This window comes from Ostrea edulis, chromosome 6 (genome assembly GCF_947568905.1).
Source record: "Ostrea edulis chromosome 6, xbOstEdul1.1, whole genome shotgun sequence".
Taxonomy (NCBI): Eukaryota; Metazoa; Mollusca; class Bivalvia; order Ostreida; family Ostreidae; genus Ostrea; species Ostrea edulis.
In genome coordinates this window covers 57269566-57289667 of record NC_079169.1, presented here as the reverse complement: position 1 = coordinate 57289667, position 20102 = coordinate 57269566, and the positions used below count along the sequence as shown (strand labels likewise).

Genomic DNA, 20102 nt, shown 5'->3' with positions numbered 1-20102 from the left:
GAACTCTGCCAGTCATAAAAGGCCTTCATGGGTTCACCTTAATATAAAAAACTACAGGTGAAGTAATCTGCAGTAGGATGTACAAAACCAGATTTGCAGATTTGATGTAATTGGAAATCTTACTGATCATCCAAGAAGGACCCTTTTCCTTTCTTGGAGTAGCGAACTGTGGCACTGAAATATGGATTATTACGTTGTTAAAATCAACCACTTTGAATAGTGCAGACATCAAACAGTGTATGCATTGCAAAGATCATGTACATAAGTACTTGTATGTGGGTACCTGTATGTAAGTACATGTATGTTGGTACATGCATGTGTGTACCTATTTGTGGGTATGTGAGTAGCTGTATTTGTTTACATCCCACCTCTGGTGTGTCCAGGGGTCCGTGTTTACCCAACTATCTATTTTGTATTGCTTGTAGGAGTTATGAGATTGATCACTGTTCGTTATCTTCACCTTACATGTACGTGGGTACTTGTATGTGGGTACCTGTATGTGGACATTTGTATGTGGGTACAAGTATATGGGTGCATGTATGTGGGGCCCTGTAAGTGAGTACCTTTTGTGTGGGTACGTCTCAGTGAGTACCTGTATGTGTGTTTATGGAAAGTAGAATTAAGTATCTAATGTCTTCTTAGGGCGTTTTGCCACGTTCATCAACTGAAACATGCCCATTCGAATTCGAATTAGGTGATAAATTCAATTTTTATGAGTAATGTTTAGCCTTAATAGCCACTACACTTTCGGGTTATGATATAGGTATATACCTGATCGTCCTCCTCCTCTCTATCTTCTTCCGCCTCCTCACCGTCATCCTCGAAAGAAGTGCCAGGTTTAGTTTTCGAAATCTGAAATAGGCCCTAATATTCTGTCTGGGTAGGATTTAGGTTATTTGTTCATATGTACATATTTACTGGTTCCTTCTCCTTTTCTTCCTCCTCTACCTCCTCCTTATTATCTTCCACGTAATCTGGATCATAATCCCACTCGGCCTCCTCTATGGCTATGGCCCATTCTTCCGGGATTTCTTCCTCCCCTTCCTTATTCTCCACCTCCTGATCTTCAATCTGAAATAACCTACTATGTTTTAGAATATATGGTAAGGGTTAGGAGGCCTCCAGCCACACACCAGAGTCCCAACGTTGTCACCATTTTTTTTTTAAAATTATTGACTTGATTTTCATACAACCGCTGCCACCATTCTGTAACACTCACAGTTGCTCAACTAGCGTGATCAGGAGAGACAGTCTACCACAGCACCAGAAAAGCTATTTAGGCAGTATACGTATCCTCTTACATTACTACACATATATGAGATATTCATCAAAGTGTTTCAGAGAGCATTTAAGGAGAACATGGTATCCTTAATATTTACCGTTGTTTCCTCCCCCTCCTGCTCCAAAGGCTCCTTTATCCTCCCGGAATGCTCTTCCTCATCCTCCCGCTCCTTCTCTACTCTCATCTCCCCCTCTTCTGCTTGATCGTCCTGCAGCATATGAAATAATTTTAATGGTTATTGAAGACGGGTATCTGTATGTAGGTACTAATAGTTCGGTACCTGTATGTGGGTACCTGTTTTAGGTACCTATATGTAAGTACCTCCATGTGGGTACCTATATGTCGGTACCTGTTTATAGGCAACTGTTTGAATGTAGGGGTATACCTGTACCATCTCCTGATCATCTTGCAAAACTGTCTCCTCCTGATCCTCCTTTACTCTATGTATCATTTTTCATTAGAGAAGATAAATTTGTAAAGTGTTAAGTCTTTGTAATAGATATTTACCTCATCATCGCACCGTCTGAGCTTAATTCTCAAAGGTTTGAGTCCACTAAACTGTTTTTCAATGGGGATTCCCCTTCTCTGAAAAAAAATAAGTTGATAAACAGACGTCAATCTCAAAACTCCTATAAGAAATTCAAATTAAAGAATTGAGCATGTGAAGGATAAAATGTTATCTTCCCTACCTTGACCCTTCTAATTCCCTTCGGCAATTGGGATGTGCCAATGCGATATGCTCCTCCCTGTCCTCCTGCCTGTCCTCCTCCTTGTACTCCTGCCTGTCCTCCCTGTCTTCCTGCCTGTACCCCTTCATGTCCTCCCTGTACTCCTCCCTGTCCTCCTGCCTCTTTTCCTCTCTAATGTTATCCTGCAACATGTGAAATAATTTCAATGGTTACTAAAGGTGGGTATCTGTATGTGGGCACCAGCATTTGGTGTGTGTAAGTATCTGTATGTGGGTACATGTATGCAGATACTAGTATGTGGGTACCTGTATGTGCGTGTCTGTTTTTAGGAACCTCTATGAAGGTAGCTGTATGTGGGTACCTGAGTGTGGGTACCTGTATGTAGGTACCTGTATGTGGGTATCTGTATCTGGGTACCTTGATGTGGGTACCAAATTGTAGGTACCTTTATATGTTCTTGCATGTCGGTGCATATATGAATATTCATCAAAGTATGTCAGAGATCATTTAAGGAGAACACCATATCCTTGATATTTACCTCTTCTCTAAACGCTGGCCAGAGTTCGGCCGTCCCACCTCCCTGAAGTCCTCTAACTGACTTTGAAACAGGTGTGTCTTGTTGGTCCGACATCTTTGAAATATAAAACTATGATTAAATACTGATGTATATCTATCCATATGGATATCTATATACATATCTACACATCCAATATTACATACCTAGCATTATATATGGGACACCAGTATCTTAGTACCTGCATGAAGGTACCTTTAAGTGGGTTACTTGTGGATACCTATCGTTGGATATCTGTATGTGGCTACCTGTGTATAGGTACTTTTTGTTGGTACCTGTTAGTGGGTACCAGTATTTAGGCACCTGTGTGTAAGTACCTATAAATAAATGGGCACCTTAATGTAGGTACCTGTACATGGGAACCTGTATGTAGATACCTGTATTTAAGTACCCGTTTGTGGGTATCTGTACTGCACGTTAAGATGTGATACTTTTCATGAATACAACAAACAAGTCTCAATGCTTTTCTTGGTTTCTTTATTTCGATTTCTAAAAGTGTCTCTTTGCCGTTCTTACTGGATATGTTGGTGTGTAATTGTCAAAATCATTTCCTTAATTCTCCTGGAGACTCCTTTAATTGATAGATTCTGGTTTATATAAAGTAAGTTTCATGAGTGTTAAGTTTAATTTTCTAATTTATCTTTTAAAATGTAAAACGTAACGTATTCTATATATGGTATTTTATCCTGTAATTCTAATTATTGCTCCCTTTTCCAAGTTAACAGTGGAAACAAAACAGTTTAATATGATGCTTAAATTGATTGAGATTAAGGGGGGGGGGGGTTGCTACACCAGAGAAATTGGTGATATGGATGAAATGTGCAGGATATGTGCAACAATAATTTGAAATTGAAACTTTAAAATTTGCTTTATTTATTCAAAAAACACAGGTTTAGTTCAAAGCAATCTGCGAAAAATTTAAAACCCCTGCTGGAATTCAACACATGATCTACAGTACAGTAGTTGACGTGCTAACCTACTCACTGAAATACTCATATTATTTTAGAAATGAATAGACAAATATTGCTGATATCTATATTTTCATTCATGTTTTAAAATGAAGTCAGTCATAATGACGATGTAGAGTACCTCCTTCATTCCAAAATTAAATGGTTTTAAATTTCATTTCACACAATTCCACTATTCTGCAAGATCATGAGATAATATTCCCCAGTTTTCTTATCAATGTCATTTGCATGAAAATTTCTGATAATTACTTCTTAATGTCACTTCCTTTTAACTTGCATCCCCTTAGATAACATAAAACTTATTTCTTTAAGTCACAATAAACATGGTTTAACATGCAGATTAGGTCTATAAACAATTGTTAATGATTTAAGAAATTATAGCTATCAATTTAAAATGATGTGATGCATGTGATAATTGCTTGAAAGGAGTTTTAAATTAATTTTACAAATGCCACTGATTCTAATAAGGTACATTGATCTCCAAGATAGACCAACTTACATGTACATATCCCCAGTATCGGACTAATTATAAATCTCTTTTGTTTACCGAGGTACTGAGTATAGACTGATAGCTGAATTTTTAATGCTTATCAATATATCTATTTCATCATGAATATATTTACAGGTTGCAGTAATTTTATCCGTGATAAAAACAATTATAATCAGTGCTCTCTTTAATACTTTTTGATAATGCCTAACAAAGACTTGTAAACTCTGCAAATTCACCGACCAGAATACAGTAAAATTTGGACAAAATGACAAAGTAATAAAAACAACATAGAGACTTGACTAAGTCTACATGGAGGTTTCAAGTTATAGTTCCTGCAATCATGTTACCAGTTGTGCTTTACATCGCATGGCTATTCTTGCATGTTTTCCCAGAACTTGACATCACAACATTCAAACGTCTTATATATTTCCATTTACAAAACACTGCAAGATGTGTCTTGTTTCTTTTGAAGATATTTTTTTCTGACTCTGCCATCTTTACCCCTACAAGCTAGGTGACACAAAATATTGTAACTATTTCTTTTCTTTACGGATTTAGAGTACTATGAAATATGAATGAAGTAGGTGATTACAATTTTAAAATTGATTACACAATGAAAGCTAACTTTGAAATCATAGTAGTAACCTTGTGACAATTCTTTTTAATGTAAGAGATGAGGAAATATCTTATATATAACTCATGCAGTGAGTATGAATTTCCTAGTAAAGGAGTTTACTTAAATAAAAACCGTATTTCAGGTGGATTACAAATTTTTTTCAATTACAAATTTCAATCTATTTTCATATCAACTGTTGAAAATAAACTACATTCAGTCTCAACAGCTGGTTAAAGTTCTTGTTAAGTAATCTAAACCAGGATTTGAACCTAGATATACCATAAAAGATTATGGTTGCTTTACCTTAAGCTACCTGGCTTTGAAACTGAGAAGAACCTTCACCACTACCATGTTTAGACTTTAATAGTCAAGCAAAACAAATTCCATTGATGTTGTCAATACTTTAAGTAGATTTTGTCTATCGTAAAACCGAAAAAAGATTATTTCGATTATAATGAGCATTAGAATATGACATTTATACGAACGATTTCCTTCAGTAGAATACAAAATTTGTCAAAGTGTTAATTTTGCTATTGTTTTTTCCCGTAGGTCAAAGAGGAGGTAGCTTCACCAAGGTCACGGAGTACAAGCTGTGGAATGTAAACAAAGAGAAAAGAGGGAACGAAGCAAAAGACAATAAATCGAATTTTCAAAAAAGATTCGATATTACTTTAAGACATGGTATTGCAAATCAGTGTAAGAGATGACGAAATATCTAACATATAACTCATGCGGTGTCATATTCTTGCTATAGTACATGATTGGGATGAAAATAATTTGAAAATTATCTATTAATTAAATACTTGTTTAAGATAAACGGACGATGATTAAACAACAAAGAAGCAATATTTTAATTCACAACTAGAACATTGCAATATCTACGTTTTTAATGATATTTCAAGAAGGTCAATAAATAATGCGTGTCTAAAAATAAGTTGTTTCTTTAAAATGTTAAGTGTATACATAATCATAATTATTTAAGATGTATATTGACCACAAATATTGCTGGAAACACATAAAACGAATGAAACATGAAACTGTAACAGACTTCACAGCAATGACAGCTAGGCAAATTTTTGAAACCATCATGTGCCGATCATCTTATCAGTAAAGTTATCAGGATTGCATGGAGGCTAACATCCACTAATTACAGTTAGACTTAGACAGATATGATGTGCAATATGATTGCTAAAAGAAAGATAAAGTTTATTAATTCTAAAAGACGATTAGCTAAAAAGAATTTCCATTGTTTTTGTATGGATGTCAAACTATTTCAATAGCATAAACGTTGGAATATCCATAGATATCATTTTGATAACAAATTAATAATTGATACTTACACGTATTCAAAAAGACTAAAGGATAGTTTAATAAGGAATATCTAAATATTACATTGATGTTGTCAATACTTTATGTAGATTATGTCTATCGTAAAACAGAAAAAAAGATTATTTTGATTATGATGAGCATTAGAATATGACATTCATACGAACGATTTCCTTCATTAGAATACAAAATTTGTCAAGTATTAATTTTGCTATTGGTTTTTCCCGTAGGCCAAAGAGGAGGTAACTTCACCAAGGTCACGGAGTACAAGCTGTGGAATGTAAACAAAGAGAAAAGAGTGAACGAAGCAAAAGACAATAAACCGAATTTTCAAAAAAGATTCGATATTACTTTAAGACATGGTATTGCAAATCAATGTAAGAGATGACGAAATATCTAATAAATAACTCATGCGGTGTCATATTCTTGCTATAGTACATGATTGGGATGAAAATAATTTGAAAATTATCTATTAATTAAATGCTTGTTTAAGATAAACGGACGATGATTAAACAACAAAGAAGCAATATTTTAATTCACATCTAGAACATTGCAATATCTACGTTTTTAATGATATTTCAAGAAGGTCAATAAATATAATGCGTGTCTAAAAACAAGTTGTTTCTTTAAAATGTTAAGTGTATGCATAATCATAATTATTTAAGATGTATATTGATCACAAAAATTGCTGGAAACACATAAAACGAATGAAACATGAAGCTGTAACAGACTTCACAGCAATGACAGCTAGGCAAATTTTTGAAACCATCAAGTGCCGATCATCTTATCAGTAAAGTTATCAGGATTGCATGGAGGCTAACATCCACTAATTACAGTTAGACTTAGACAGATATAATGTGCAATATGATTGCTAAGAGAAAGATAAAGTTTATTAATTCTAAAAGACGATTAGCTAAAAAGAATTTCCATTGTTTTTGTATGGATGTCAAACTATTTCAACAGCATAAACGTTGGAATATCCATAGATATCATTTTGATAACAAATTAATAATTGATACTTACACGTATTCAAAAAGACTAAAGGATAGTTTAATAAGGAATATCTAAATATTACATTGATGTTGTCAATACTTTATGTAGATTATGTCTATCGTAAAACAGAAAAAAGATTATTTTGATTATGATGAGCATTAGAATATGACATTCATACGAACGATTTCCTTCATTAGAATACAAAATTTGTCAAGTGTTAATTTTGCTATTGTTTTTTCCCGTAGGCCAAAGAGGAGGTAGCTTCACCAAGGTCACGGAGTACAAGCTGTGGAATGTAAACAAAGAGAAAAGAATGAACGAAGCAAAAGACAATAAACCGAATTTTCAAAAAAGATTCGATATTACTTTAAGACAAGGTATTGTAAATCAATGTAAGAGATGACGAAATATCTAATATATAACTCATGTGGTGTCATATTCTTGCTATAGTACATGATTGGGATGAAAATAATTTGAAAATTATCTATTAATTAAAAGCTTGTTTAAGATAAACGGACGATGATTAAACAACAAAGAAGCAATATTTTAATTCACACCTAGAACATTGCAATATCTACGATTTTAATGATATTTCAAGAAGGTCAATAAATAATTTGGTGTCTAAAAACAAGTTGTTTCTTTAAAATGTTAAGTGTATGCATAATCATAATTATTTAAGATGTATATTGATCACAGATATTGCTGGAAACACATAAAACGAATGAAACATAAAACTGTAACAGACTTCACAGCAATGACAGCCAGGCAAATTTTTGAAACCATCATGTGCCGATCATCTTATCAGTAAAGTTATCAGGATTGCATGGAGGCTAACATCCACTAATTACAGTTAGACTTAGACAGATATGATGTGCAATATGATTGCTAAAAGAATGATAAAGTTTATTAATTCTAAAAGACACTTAGCTAAAAAGAATTCCCATTTTTTTGTATGGATGTCAAACTATTTCAACAGCATAAAAGTTGGAATATCCATAGATATCATTTTGATAACAAATTAATAATTGATACTTACACGTATTCAAAAAGACTAAAGGATAGTTTAATAACGAATATCTAAATATTACAATGATGTTGTCAATACTTTATGTAGATTATGTCTATCGTAAAACAGAAAAAAGATTATTTTGATTATGATGAGCATTAGAATATGACATTCATACGAACGATTTCCTTCATTAAAATACAAAATTTGTCAAGTATTAATTTTGCTATTGGTTTTTCCCGTAGGCCAAAGAGGAGGTAACTTCACCAAGGTCACGGAGTACAAGCTGTGGAATGTAAACAAAGAGAAAAGAGTGAACGAAGCAAAAGACAATAAACCGAATTTTCAAAAAAGATTCGATATTACTTTAAGACATGGTATTGCAAATCAATGTAAGAGATGACGAAATATCTAATATATAACTCATGCGGTGTCATATTCTTGCTATAGTACATGATTGGGATGAAAATAATTTGAAAATTATCTATTAATTAAATGATTGTTTAAGATAAACGGACGATGATTAAACAACAAAGAAGCAATATTTTAATTCACACCTAGAACATTGCAATATCTACGATTTTAATGATATTTCAAGAAGGTCAATAAATAATGTGTGTCTAAAAACAAGTTGTTTCTTTAAAATGTTAAGTGTATGCATAATCATAATTATTTAAGATGTATATTGACCACAAATATTGCTGGAAACACATAAAACGGATGAAACATAAAGCTGTAACAGACTTCACAGCAATGACAGCTAGGCAAATTTTTGAAACCATCAAGTGCCGATCATCTTATCAGTAAAGTTATCAGGATTGCATGGAGGCTAACATCCACTAATTACAGTTAGACTTAGACAGACATGATGTGCAATATGATTGCTAAGAGAAAGACAAAGCTTATTAATTCTAAAAGACACTTAGTTAAAAAGAATTCCCATTTTTTGTATGGATGTCAAACTATATATTTCAACAGCATAAACTTTAGTTCGCTTTTTCTTAACCGCTGAAATTAAATTGGAATTTCCATAGATATCATTTTGAAAACAAATTAATAATTGATATAAATTACACGTATTCAAAAAGACTAAAGGATAGTTTGATAACGAATATCTAAAAATTTTATCTTAATGTACAATGTATTTCCAAGTAAAAATGTTTGCTTAGATAAAAACCGTATTTCAGGTGGATGACAAAATTATTTCAATTATAAATTCCAATCTATTACAAATTTCAATCTATTTTGATATCAATTGTTGAAAATAAATTGCACTCAGTCTCAACAGCTGGTTAAAGTTCTTGTTAAGTAATCCAGACCAGGATTTGAACCTAGATATACCATAAAAGATTATGGTTGCTTTACCTTAAGCTACCTGGATTTGAAACTGAGAAGAACCTTCACCACTGCCATGTTTTGATTTTAACAGTCAATCAAAATAGATTTCATTGATGTTGTCAATACTTTAAGGAAATTATGTCTATCGTAAAACCGACAAAAGATCAGTTTGATTATAATGAGCATTAGAATATGACATTTACACGAGATCATTCGTTCATTTGACTACAAAATCAATCTAAATTACACTGTTTACGTTTTGTCATTGAACTGAAAAAATGCGGTAGGTCAAAGAGGAGGTAACTTCACCGAGGTCACGGAGTACAAGCTGTGGAATGTAAACAAAGAGAAAAGAGTGAACAAGCAAAAGACAATAAATCGAATTTTAAAAAAACATTTCGATATTACTTTAAGACAAGGTATTGTAAGTTAATGTAAGAGATGAGGAAATATCTAATATATAACTCATGCAGTGTCATAATATTGCTATAGTACATAATAAGGATACAAATCATTCGTTGAAAATTATCTATTTAATGCTTGTTTAAGATAGACGGGCGATGATTAAGCACTGAAGAAGCAATATTTTGATTCACACGTAGAACATTATGTGTGTGTATTTTATGTATATATTTTATATTATCTATTTTTCTATTCTCTCATTTATCTGTCTGTGAATATGTTTTATACAGGACCACAATGTAAATTAGCCATTTGTACTAATTGTGCTATCCTGTCTAAATAAAAGAATTTATTATTATTATAACATTGCAATATACAGGGAGGTCAATCAGTAATACATACATGTGCTTCTATGCATCCCTGATAACTTTACTGATAAGATCGGCACATGATGGTTTGAAAAATGTGCCTAGATGTCATTGCTGTGAAGTATGTTACAGCTTCAAGTTTCATTCGTTTTATCTGTTTCCAGCAATATTTGTGGTCAATGTACATCTTAAACAATTAGGAATAGAAGTTGTTGGGAATTCATGTAAAATCTCATTCATTTGACTGTCCAATTAATTTTCAACAGTTACGGAAAGCAGATTACAGTTGAACATTACCGTAAAACATGTTGACATTCATACAAAAATGGTTTTCTAATTAGCTAAATGTATTTTAGAATTAATAAAACCCTATCTTCAGAAAAATTGAAACATTTCCTTTTTATATCATTTGTTTAGCTGTAACATTTTGGGAAACATAAAGGTATATTGGATGTTTGTATCTTTTAAAACACTCTCGGCTTGAATTTCTGTAAATATCATTAATGTAAATTATAGCATGATTCTACAAAGTTCCGTCCATAGAAATCATAATGTATACATACTCACATGCTGTCGTTCTGTAATCTGACACATCTAGAACTGTGGAATATAAATCCGTCGATCGAAATCATATCTCATAGATCACAAGTTCTTATATACATCTTTCAAACATGTCCTGTTAAATTCGAAATTGCTAAAAACCAGACCAAGGCTAACTTTTCAGTCGCCATTACTTTCCCTCTCTGAATATTTAGTGGGTCAGGCATGCGTCGTAGTCTCGAATTATATATATAAACAAAACGGCTAAAATTGAGCATTCATTTTTCGAAAATCGGTGATATCTTTTTTAAAGTACATATATATCGAGGAAAAAATAAGAATGATGGAAGCAATATTACCTAATCAGTATCTTCTTAACCTTTTTGTCGGCATATATATTTCATTTAAGAAAGAATACCCCAAAAAACCGACGTTTGCCACTAACTGTCGTTGCAGACGAAAATCATCGAGCGATCATATATATGTGAAAATAGGGTGCCCTCAAAAACCAGTCTGTTTCTAAATCATACTTCATCAAAATAAAACTTTAAAATTTGAATTTAACTCTGAAAAGGAAGCTTTTTATCATGATATATAACAATCTTAACTAAATGAACGATTCACAGCGTTATAGCGATTTAAAAACCAGGTGTGGACATAATGGCAATCGATTTTATGCCACTATGTTTTGTTTGCCACTAAGTGACATTTCAGACGGTATTATTTGCCATCATGTGATACGATTCGTCTATATATATATATATATATATGTATATATATATATGTATATATATATATATATATATATATATATATAGTAAGGATAATAGTCAGGAATACAATAGAATTACTAAAAAAGCAATCACGATAGTCTTAAAGAAACATCTCTATAGCGTAGAATGGCTTTTATTACACTCAAACAGACAAAGTATATCATATTAGATTGGATCGGGTATTTTAAGTGTTGTATTTGAAATCGACATCTTGAAGCATCAAAAGACTGGCTTTTGGTAATTACATGACCGATTAATTACTTGATTGTCTGCAAAGGTATTATACGGAAGGATTTGAAGCAACAACAATTTCTTTTTACCTATTATGTAGCAACAGAGTCAAGTCTTTAAAAACCTGCAATCAAATATGGGCGAGATAGAAAAATATATATACCGGTATACAAATGTATAACTGTTAAGATGTTGTTCTAATTTATGCCGCTGAATATTTGTCATACATTTATGTGTGTCTTATGGTGTAAGAAGTACATGTAATGGTTTTAGGGAAAGGACACATACATCAAATACATGCATAGTATTCAGCAGAGGTTCATTTCTTTCCATATTTTTCATGTTTTTCTCAACATCTGATACAAGAAACCGCAAGATTGTTTAGAGATTATAGGATATCAAATACTTCTAAAAACGAGCCGATTCGTCTTTACGATTCACTGTTGGTGTTTGTGCTTTCTGTTTGTAGAGAACGATCTGTATGAAGACTGCCAGGATTAATGTGTACAATAACATCTATTTCTTCATTATATAAATATGTACTGTTACTGGCCTTTGGTTGTTTGGTTTACGTCTCGTCGAGAATTTTTCACTTATATTGACACGTCACCAGCTGTAGGCGAAGTATCACTTGGATTGGGTTCATCTGGCAGAGAAGCAGAATAAATAAAAATGAATAAATGCATGTACTAGTGGGTTATTGAATGCGTACAGAAATGATTCCTTTCACTTCAGGCATTCGTTACATTGTCAATGAAAAGAAATCACCATTTATAAAAACATGTTGTGTACAAGTAGATTTCATAAGGGAAAATATACAAAGTAGACTTACCTGCAAATGGGTGTTTCTTGCAACATCTGCTCTCCTCTGGCACGACCCGTCATAAATACTTGTACTTGAATCACTTTCAAAATCTTAAATTTATTTTTCAGATGACAGATCAACAAAACTCCATACCGTATTGTGACTTTTTCTCTTAGCATTTTTCATATATTTTATGATTGTATTGATGATTCCTAAGCAGCATTTAATCAACATATAGGCCAGTAATTTGACTTTATATTTATTGATTACTTCTTATCAGATTAATGTTAAATACACGCAGCATATTTCTATAGCGTCTTGCGTCAATTTCGCAGGTTTTTCAATAAACGTGTTCGCTATAGTTGAGATTTTTTAGTTTAAATGTTTACAGGTTCTTCAATAAAAATTCAAAAAGGAAATATTCATATTTTGTGATCAGACATTCAAAAATTACTTTGTTAAACACCACTCTGGATCTAAGCATAAGTCCGCTGAAGTTGATATTCAAAAAAGATGCTGGGGTTCCTTATTGACAACATTTTCGTAGTTTTTGATGATCAGGTCTTCCGACAGTCTGTTGGAATTCCCATGGGCACAAATTGTACTCCTTCATTAGTTGATCTGTTTTTATATCCTTTCGAGGCATAATTTATTCAAAATCTTCTACATCAGAAGAAAAAAATCTTGCTGTGGCGTCCCGTGGGGATCTGGGTTCGAATGGGTCCTCCGTACCCCATGCGACTAAATGGGGCGGTCCTTCGGATGAGACCGCAAATACCGGTGTGGCACAAAATAGATCCCTTCCTGCTCAGAGGTCGTAAGTGCCGAATATAGGCCAAAATTTTGCAGCCCTTCATCGGCTATGGTAACGTCTCAATATAAGTGAAAAATTCTCGAGAGGGACGTTAAACAATATAAAATCAATCAATCAATCTTGCTATGGGCTTTAACTCGACATTTAAATATATGGACGACGTTTATCTGTTGATAATAACCATTTTCATTCATATGCCGATTCGATATATCCTAGTGAACTCGATATAAAAGATACCACAGAGTCTTCCACATCTGCTTCATACTTGGATATTTTATTGAACATAGATGTTAACGGCAAACTAACAACTTAACTTTATGACAAACGGGAAGACTTCATCTTTTTCGTCTTCCCATATTTACATGTATGTAGCAATATTCCATTATCACCTGTATGAAAAGTGAAGATAACGAACAGTGATCAATCTCGTAACTCCAACAAGGAATATGAAATAGAGAGTTGGGCAAACACGGACCCTGGGTATACCAGAGATGCATAGGGAAAGTGGGCATCCGGTCAAATCCGCCGTGAGCCCGATAAGATAAGTCGTACATTTAATTAAATTTACTAAATTAGATTTGAATGAATCACTGTATAGGAATACAAAAATTACGTGCAGGAATCCTGAACAATACAATGATATGATTGAAAACTCAAAGCCGAAAGGAAATTAAATGAGTTGTGCTTGAATTGCAGTTTTAAGGAAGTTACCTCTGAGTTTTTGAGCACAATTGCGCAGGATGCTAAAATTAAGCATTTACTTGTTCAATGCTGATCCCATTGTTGCAAAAATAATACACATCTATTACTGAAGCCTATCGAGTTGAATATTTTTGGGTCAATTCAAATTTTGAAAGGGTTTGACAGGGACTGTATTTTGTGGCGGAGGGATTGATTAATCAAGAAGTTCTAAATCTGCATTTCATCCAATATATCCTCTATTTTTATACTCCTATAATTTGTGATACAAGTAGTTGAGACTTGGAACTAGTTCAAATGTTGTAATTTATTAATTAGGTTGATATATTTTTCCAAACAGAACACCAATTCTTAAAAAAAGTTTAAATTGATTTACTCGAAATTTTGTGCAAAAATTTAGTGTTTTCGCCAATAATTTGATCTCCAACACCCACTTTTCAAAGTTCCATTTTAAGTTTTAAGACAAGACCTTGAAAAGTTTGTGAAATTGTTTTGAAATTCACACTCCTAATATGTCCTTTTAAACTTTCAAATTTGATATCATGAATTGTTTTTAGTATATCAAGTGGAAAAGGGGCATTGTTTATTTCCATTACTAGCATTAGAATTTTTTATCTGTATTGTTAGAGGACATGAGTATGTATCCCTTTTATGTAATGATTGACTTGTGCTGTTTATGTTGTGTTGACACCAACAGATAAATCAAATTTTATGGGGATTTTCGAGTTCTTCCATGTCCGTGTTTATTCTGCATTTAGTCACTATTACGTCACTTTTTCAAGGCATAGTCATTTCCGGTTTATCGTTGTTAATGTATATACACAAGTGTATAGGCTATTAAAATGGATGTTGATTAAATGCAAGTTTCGAATTGAAGAAATTTTCGTTATAAATGAGTGTTTCTTGTTCCTTTTGCAGTAAAAGTAACCTACAAAGTTTATGTAAGCTTGCGATTGGTATGAATTTGGAAATCCTTTCTGAAAATGTTGGTGTAGTCTATACATGCAAAATGTTTGATCTCAAGCTCTTGAAAGTCAATCACCGATCGGTTAAGAAACAATATTGAATTGTTGGAAATCATCAATAAAAATGTGGTAAAAAAAATCAAGACAACCAGCTATTGAAAGTTATTACGTCATTATTTATCTTTACAATCATTGATGCACCATTGGAATGAGCGGCGACTTAGGCATTACAAATCCGAATGGAAATATCAGTACTTCAGAGGCATGCACGTAGAATCCGGGAGGGGGAGGGAATGGTACTCCTTTTAACAAGCATCATATTCTATTATTTATGTATACATAATTGCACGTTGAAACACCGTTTTGTAAGACATATTTGCGTGAAAGAATCTGCATATGGTGTTTATGCCCCTCAACTGATTCGATACGCAGGTGCAAGAGCTTGTTCTGCGTATGGTCAGTTTTTAGATCGAGGCAGGCTATTCCAATACAACCTGTCATTCGGTAAATGCTGTCTGCCATGTTTCTTACGGCAGGTGTGACCGGTCGATAGGGGATACTTACTGCTCCTAGGCACCTGACCCGACCTCTGTATGTTCAGGTGTCCATGTTTGCCCTACTCTTAATTTTGTATTCTTTATAGGAGTTATGACATTGTTCACTGTTCGTTATCTTCACCTTTTCAAAACAGTAAGAATAAATAGATACTTTGTTAAACACCACTCTGATTCCACGCACAAGTACTCTGAAGTTGAAATAAAAAATATGCTAGAGTTCCTCATTGACAATATCTTCGTGGTCTTTGGTGATCAGGTCTTCCAACAGTCTGTTGGAATTCCCATGGGCACGAATTGTGCTCCTTTGTTAGCTGACCTGTTTTTATATTCATATGAAGCAGAATTTATTCAAAAACTTCTACGTGAGAAGAAAAAATCTCTCGCTGTGACCTTCAATTCGACTTTTAGATATATCGATGACGTTTTGTCTATTAACAATGATAGCTTTCATTCATATGTCGATTTGATATATCCCTGTGAGCTCGAAATAAAGGACACCACAGAGTCGTCCACTTCTGCTTCATACTTAGATATTTTATTGAAAGTAGACATTAACGGCAAACTAACAACTCAACTGTATGACAAACGGGATGATTTCAGCTTCTCCATCGTCAACTTCCCACATTTATGTAGCAATATTCCATTATCGCCTGCATATGGTGTTTATATATCTCAACTGATTCGATATGCAAGAGCTTGTTCTGGGTATAGTCAGTTTTTAAATCGAGGTAAGCTACTGACAAACAAGTTGATGGTACAGGGATTTCAACAGTCTCGATTGAAGTCAGCATTTCGCAAATTCTATGGTCGTTATAACGATCTAGTTCGTCAATACAACCTCGCATTGGGTCAAATGCTGTCTGACGTGTTTCATACCGATTGTTAAGCCGTTCTTGGCACACTGATTTTGACTGCGGATAACTCCGTTTACCTGATCAAGATATGGGGCTCACGGCGGGTGTGACCGGTCAACAGGGGATGCTTACTCCTCCTAGGCACCTGATCCCACCTCTGGTGTGTCCAGGGGTCCGTGTTTGCCCAACTATCTATTTTGTACTGCTTGTAGGAGTTATGAGATTGATCACTGTTCGTTATCTTCACCTTGCATGCGTTAACTTACATTGATAGTACTTCAACCTACAACAATGAAAACACTCACAACTTGCAGAATATCCACAGCGGCCTCAAAAGCGTTTTCAGCATCGGCTTCAACAGCAACAGATAATTAGCTGGCCGTCACCATCTTTTTTAATGAATTACCTTGTATTCGATCCTTTGAGACATCAGAAATACCACTAGTTAGTATTCTAAATGTATTAGAAAAGAATAAGATGTTTACTTGGGTGGGGGACATACTGTATACAGGTTAATATCGCGGTCGAAAAAAAAATCGCGATTTTTTCATTAAGCAACAAATCGCGATCGGTTTAATTCGCGGAAAAACAAATATTAATATGAAAGATTAATTCACTGAATGTTAAATTCGAGGAAATTTTGTTTCAGCGAATATAGCGAAAATTGTTAATGAAATGTCATTTCAATAAACGTACATGGCAATGCTGTCAATATATTTTAAATGTACTCTTTCTTTTGTTTAGCACACATCTTTTAGGTTTATCGACTTTGTGATCTGATTGTATTGATTATACATGTAGGAGTTTATCTCTACGATCCCTGGGATCATGTGGCTGGATTAGTATTGACACTTTTCCATAATTTCGACGTTTTTCATAGTTGAAGTATGAGGTGTTAATCCTCCATAGAACGAAAAATTATGTTTTGAGTGTTAGATGTAAATATCCTGATGCCTTCTGTCAGTACAGGGATACATGTGCCTGACAGACTGGGATAACGTGGCTTCTGTCAGTACAGGGATACATGTGCCTGACAGACTGGGATAACGTCGCTTCTGTCAGTACAGGGATACATGTGCCTGACAGACTGGGATAACGTGGATAGTTGGTATCAAATTCAGTGCAGTAATCGACTTCATTTTAGCGATAGAATTACGTAACTACCGGTATCAATTATTCTTTTGTTATGAGATGAAAGCAGTTTTGCAATGTCATTCTCAATGAATGTTTTCAAACATTTCTCCCGTAATAAGACCTGGTAAAACGTGTACCACAAGTACATGTACACTATGTAAGCAATGCCTCATAAGCAAATGCAAAGCATATTTAGAGACAACATCTACAGGTATTGCATATAAAATGTCGATGAAGGACACTACAAATAAATGCTAAATTAGTCCCGGAAAAACATGTACAAAGTTACTACAAACATGACCTTCTCAATGAAAGCAATATGTCAATGGGTTTAACTAGTCATTCCATGAATGGTCTAATGTCTTCTTTGGATCCACAAACTTAGATTTTTGTCCAAGGACAAGTTGTTGAGGTGGAGGTGTAGGTATTGATGCCAAGACCTTGGAAATACTTCTTGGATCGTCTAGTGATAAAACCACATTTTGAGACATTCCAAGATAATCTTCTAATCGTTTTCTGATGATCCTGTGAATCAAAGCTGGAATGTACGGATAACCTTTTTCAGCCTTCAGTTCATGTGCAGACCCCACTCCACCTTTTTTGTTGAAGACTCTTTGATACCTATGACAGATAATATCATTATTTAATGTAAACTTGTGAGGCTCATTTGAAGAACATCAAATAAAAATATTTTTTATCACACATTTACGGCACACAACATACATGAATCAACAAACTTAACACGTGTGTAGTGAATTAACATCTGAGTTAATTTTGTAAATTGACAGGAAATTTATCATCATGATATACCTAATACTACCATCCTTGTTTTTCTTAGTTTCTCCCTCACAATGACCATTATGGTCAGGTAATTTATTGCTCAGTATGTTGATAGACTGTAGGAATACCCTTTGGAGGCATACAACAAATCAAATTATGGCACTTCTCCAACCCAGCTGTACTTCTAAAAAAGTGAACATTTAATAGTACATGCAAATACAAAGCTATACAAATGGCCACCTTTAACACATAATTCGAAAGTTGTGGATGCAATTACGAAGATTTAAAATTTAAACAAATCTTTTATCTAAACATGATCTTTAGTAATGGTAACACAATAATTAGATTGATATGTAATTTTAGCTTTAATATGACATGTTTTAACTTCTATCACAGTATTAATATCGTATCCTTATAATGTTTTTATAGATTCATTTCAAAGAGAAAAGAAATTGTGTTAAACGTAGTCCTATCTCTCAGGAAGAATATTGACAACTTCGGGGTTTGGGTACTGGGTCAGAGAGTGGTCCTCAGGGTTTGGGTACTGGGTCGGAGAGTGGTCCTCAGGGTTTGGGTAATGGGTCGGAGAGTGGTCCTCAGGGTTTGGGTAATGGGTCGGAGAGTGGTCCTCAGGGTTTGGGTAATGGGTCGGAGAGTGGTCCTCAGGGTTTGGGTAATGGGTCGGAGAGTGGTCCTCAGGGTTTGGGTACTGGGTCGGAGAGTGGTCCTCAGTTCTGCCCATCGGTTGTACTGATCGCCGAAATGTATATTCGTAGCATTCGCATCTTCTGGCAGAATCAGCCAATTTTCGCTTCGGGTCAGGCTTTGATCTTTTTCTTTGAATTGCAAGATACGTGTGCGCTTATTTTTTCCGAACGAGTTTACAAATGAGGTTATGTGCATATCATTTGCATCTGTCTGGGAATCAGAAGTTCCCGATATTCGATAAAAACGTATTTTCGGTAGTGAAATTCACTTTGGTACCATGGTAGGACATATCATTTGCGTTTTAAAAACATATTTACACGTTAAAATTTTTGATGAACAACAGAATTCTAAAATGCATTTATTATACCTTTAAATGGTACGTAAACGAGAGTGTTTACAAACCTGTGATTCCACAAGGCATATTTCAAACATAGTTTTGGTGCTTTTTGTCACCTGTAGGAGTTCTACTTTCGTTTTTACGTTTACGGATAATAGCCAGCAATAAGCTGACTATCTCTGATATTGGGGACCAACATTCTATTCTGATTTCTTACGACAACTGTTAACCATTTAGTTGGCCAATATATATCTGTAGAAACGATCAGACCCATTACAGAGAGCGGACTCAAAGAAAACCCTGTGTCCGCATAAACGTGCATGATCTAGTGTCAATTTCTCCTTTTTATCAAGTTTGTGATTGATTGCACATGGAGAACTGCTAGTAAAATGTTAGCATTACACCTCGTTAATATTGCCAAAGTAAAACCATAGTTCATGTGTAGTAAATGCCAGAATACGATACATTATATTACATTTATTTCAAAGTTATCCCAGGAATAATATGTATGCATTACCACAAAAGGTTCTTGATAGACTACATAGTCGCCAGAAAAGTAGTAAACAGACACAGTGACTATTCTAGTGAGTTGCCTATTACATCATTAACAGATGGACAAGTCCTGTGGGGATCCGGGTTAGAATAGGTCCTCAGTACCCCTTGCTTGTCGTAAGGGGCGACTAAATGGGGTGGTACTTCGGATGAGACCGCAAAAACCGAGGTCCCGTGTCACAGCAGGTGTGGCACGATAAAGATCCCTTCCTGCCCAATGGCCATTAGCGCCGAGCATAGGCCTAAATTTTGCAGCCCTTCACCGGCTATGGTGACGTCTCCATATGAGTGAATTATTCTC

The 20102-nt window shown here is 34.3% G+C and overlaps 2 protein-coding genes, 1 long non-coding RNA gene and 1 pseudogene across 5 annotated transcripts; 1 reads left to right on the top strand and 3 right to left on the bottom strand.

Annotated features, from left to right (window-relative positions):
* Positions 1-297: 297 nt before the first annotated feature.
* Positions 298-1610, bottom strand: LOC125662222 (coiled-coil domain-containing glutamate-rich protein 1-like). Its single transcript, XM_056140191.1, has 2 exons — positions 1380-1610; positions 298-1071 (listed from the first exon to the last, which is right to left on the bottom strand). Exons 1-2 carry the CDS (start codon positions 1497-1499, stop codon positions 901-903), a joined length of 291 nt encoding a protein of 96 aa, XP_055996166.1. The 5' UTR covers positions 1500-1610; the 3' UTR covers positions 298-900.
* Positions 1611-1789: 179 nt separating this feature from the next.
* On the bottom strand, positions 1790-10776 carry LOC130046867 (uncharacterized). Of its 3 annotated transcripts, none has more exons than XM_056140189.1 (4): positions 10616-10776; positions 2510-2602; positions 1972-2153; positions 1790-1867 (listed from the first exon to the last, which is right to left on the bottom strand). In XM_056140189.1, the coding sequence occupies exons 2-4, from the start codon at positions 2600-2602 to the stop codon at positions 1819-1821; spliced, it is 324 nt and encodes a 107-aa protein (XP_055996164.1). In that variant the 5' UTR covers positions 10616-10776; the 3' UTR covers positions 1790-1818. The 3 variants fall into 3 exon arrangements, with proteins under 3 accessions (XP_055996164.1, XP_055996162.1, XP_055996163.1); XM_056140187.1 differs by having other exon boundaries at positions 10620-10776; XM_056140188.1 differs by lacking the exon at positions 10616-10776 and adding an exon at positions 5105-5242.
* LOC125655202 (uncharacterized) lies at positions 5220-8640 on the top strand. Its single transcript, XR_008795904.1, has 3 exons — positions 5220-5315; positions 6176-7315; positions 8190-8640. It is a non-coding gene; the product is annotated as an uncharacterized LOC125655202 (long non-coding RNA).
* A 6983-nt stretch (positions 10777-17759) lies between the features above and the next one.
* Positions 17760-18946, bottom strand: LOC130047290 (uncharacterized; annotated as a pseudogene).
* Between the last annotated feature and the right edge of the window lie 1156 nt (positions 18947-20102).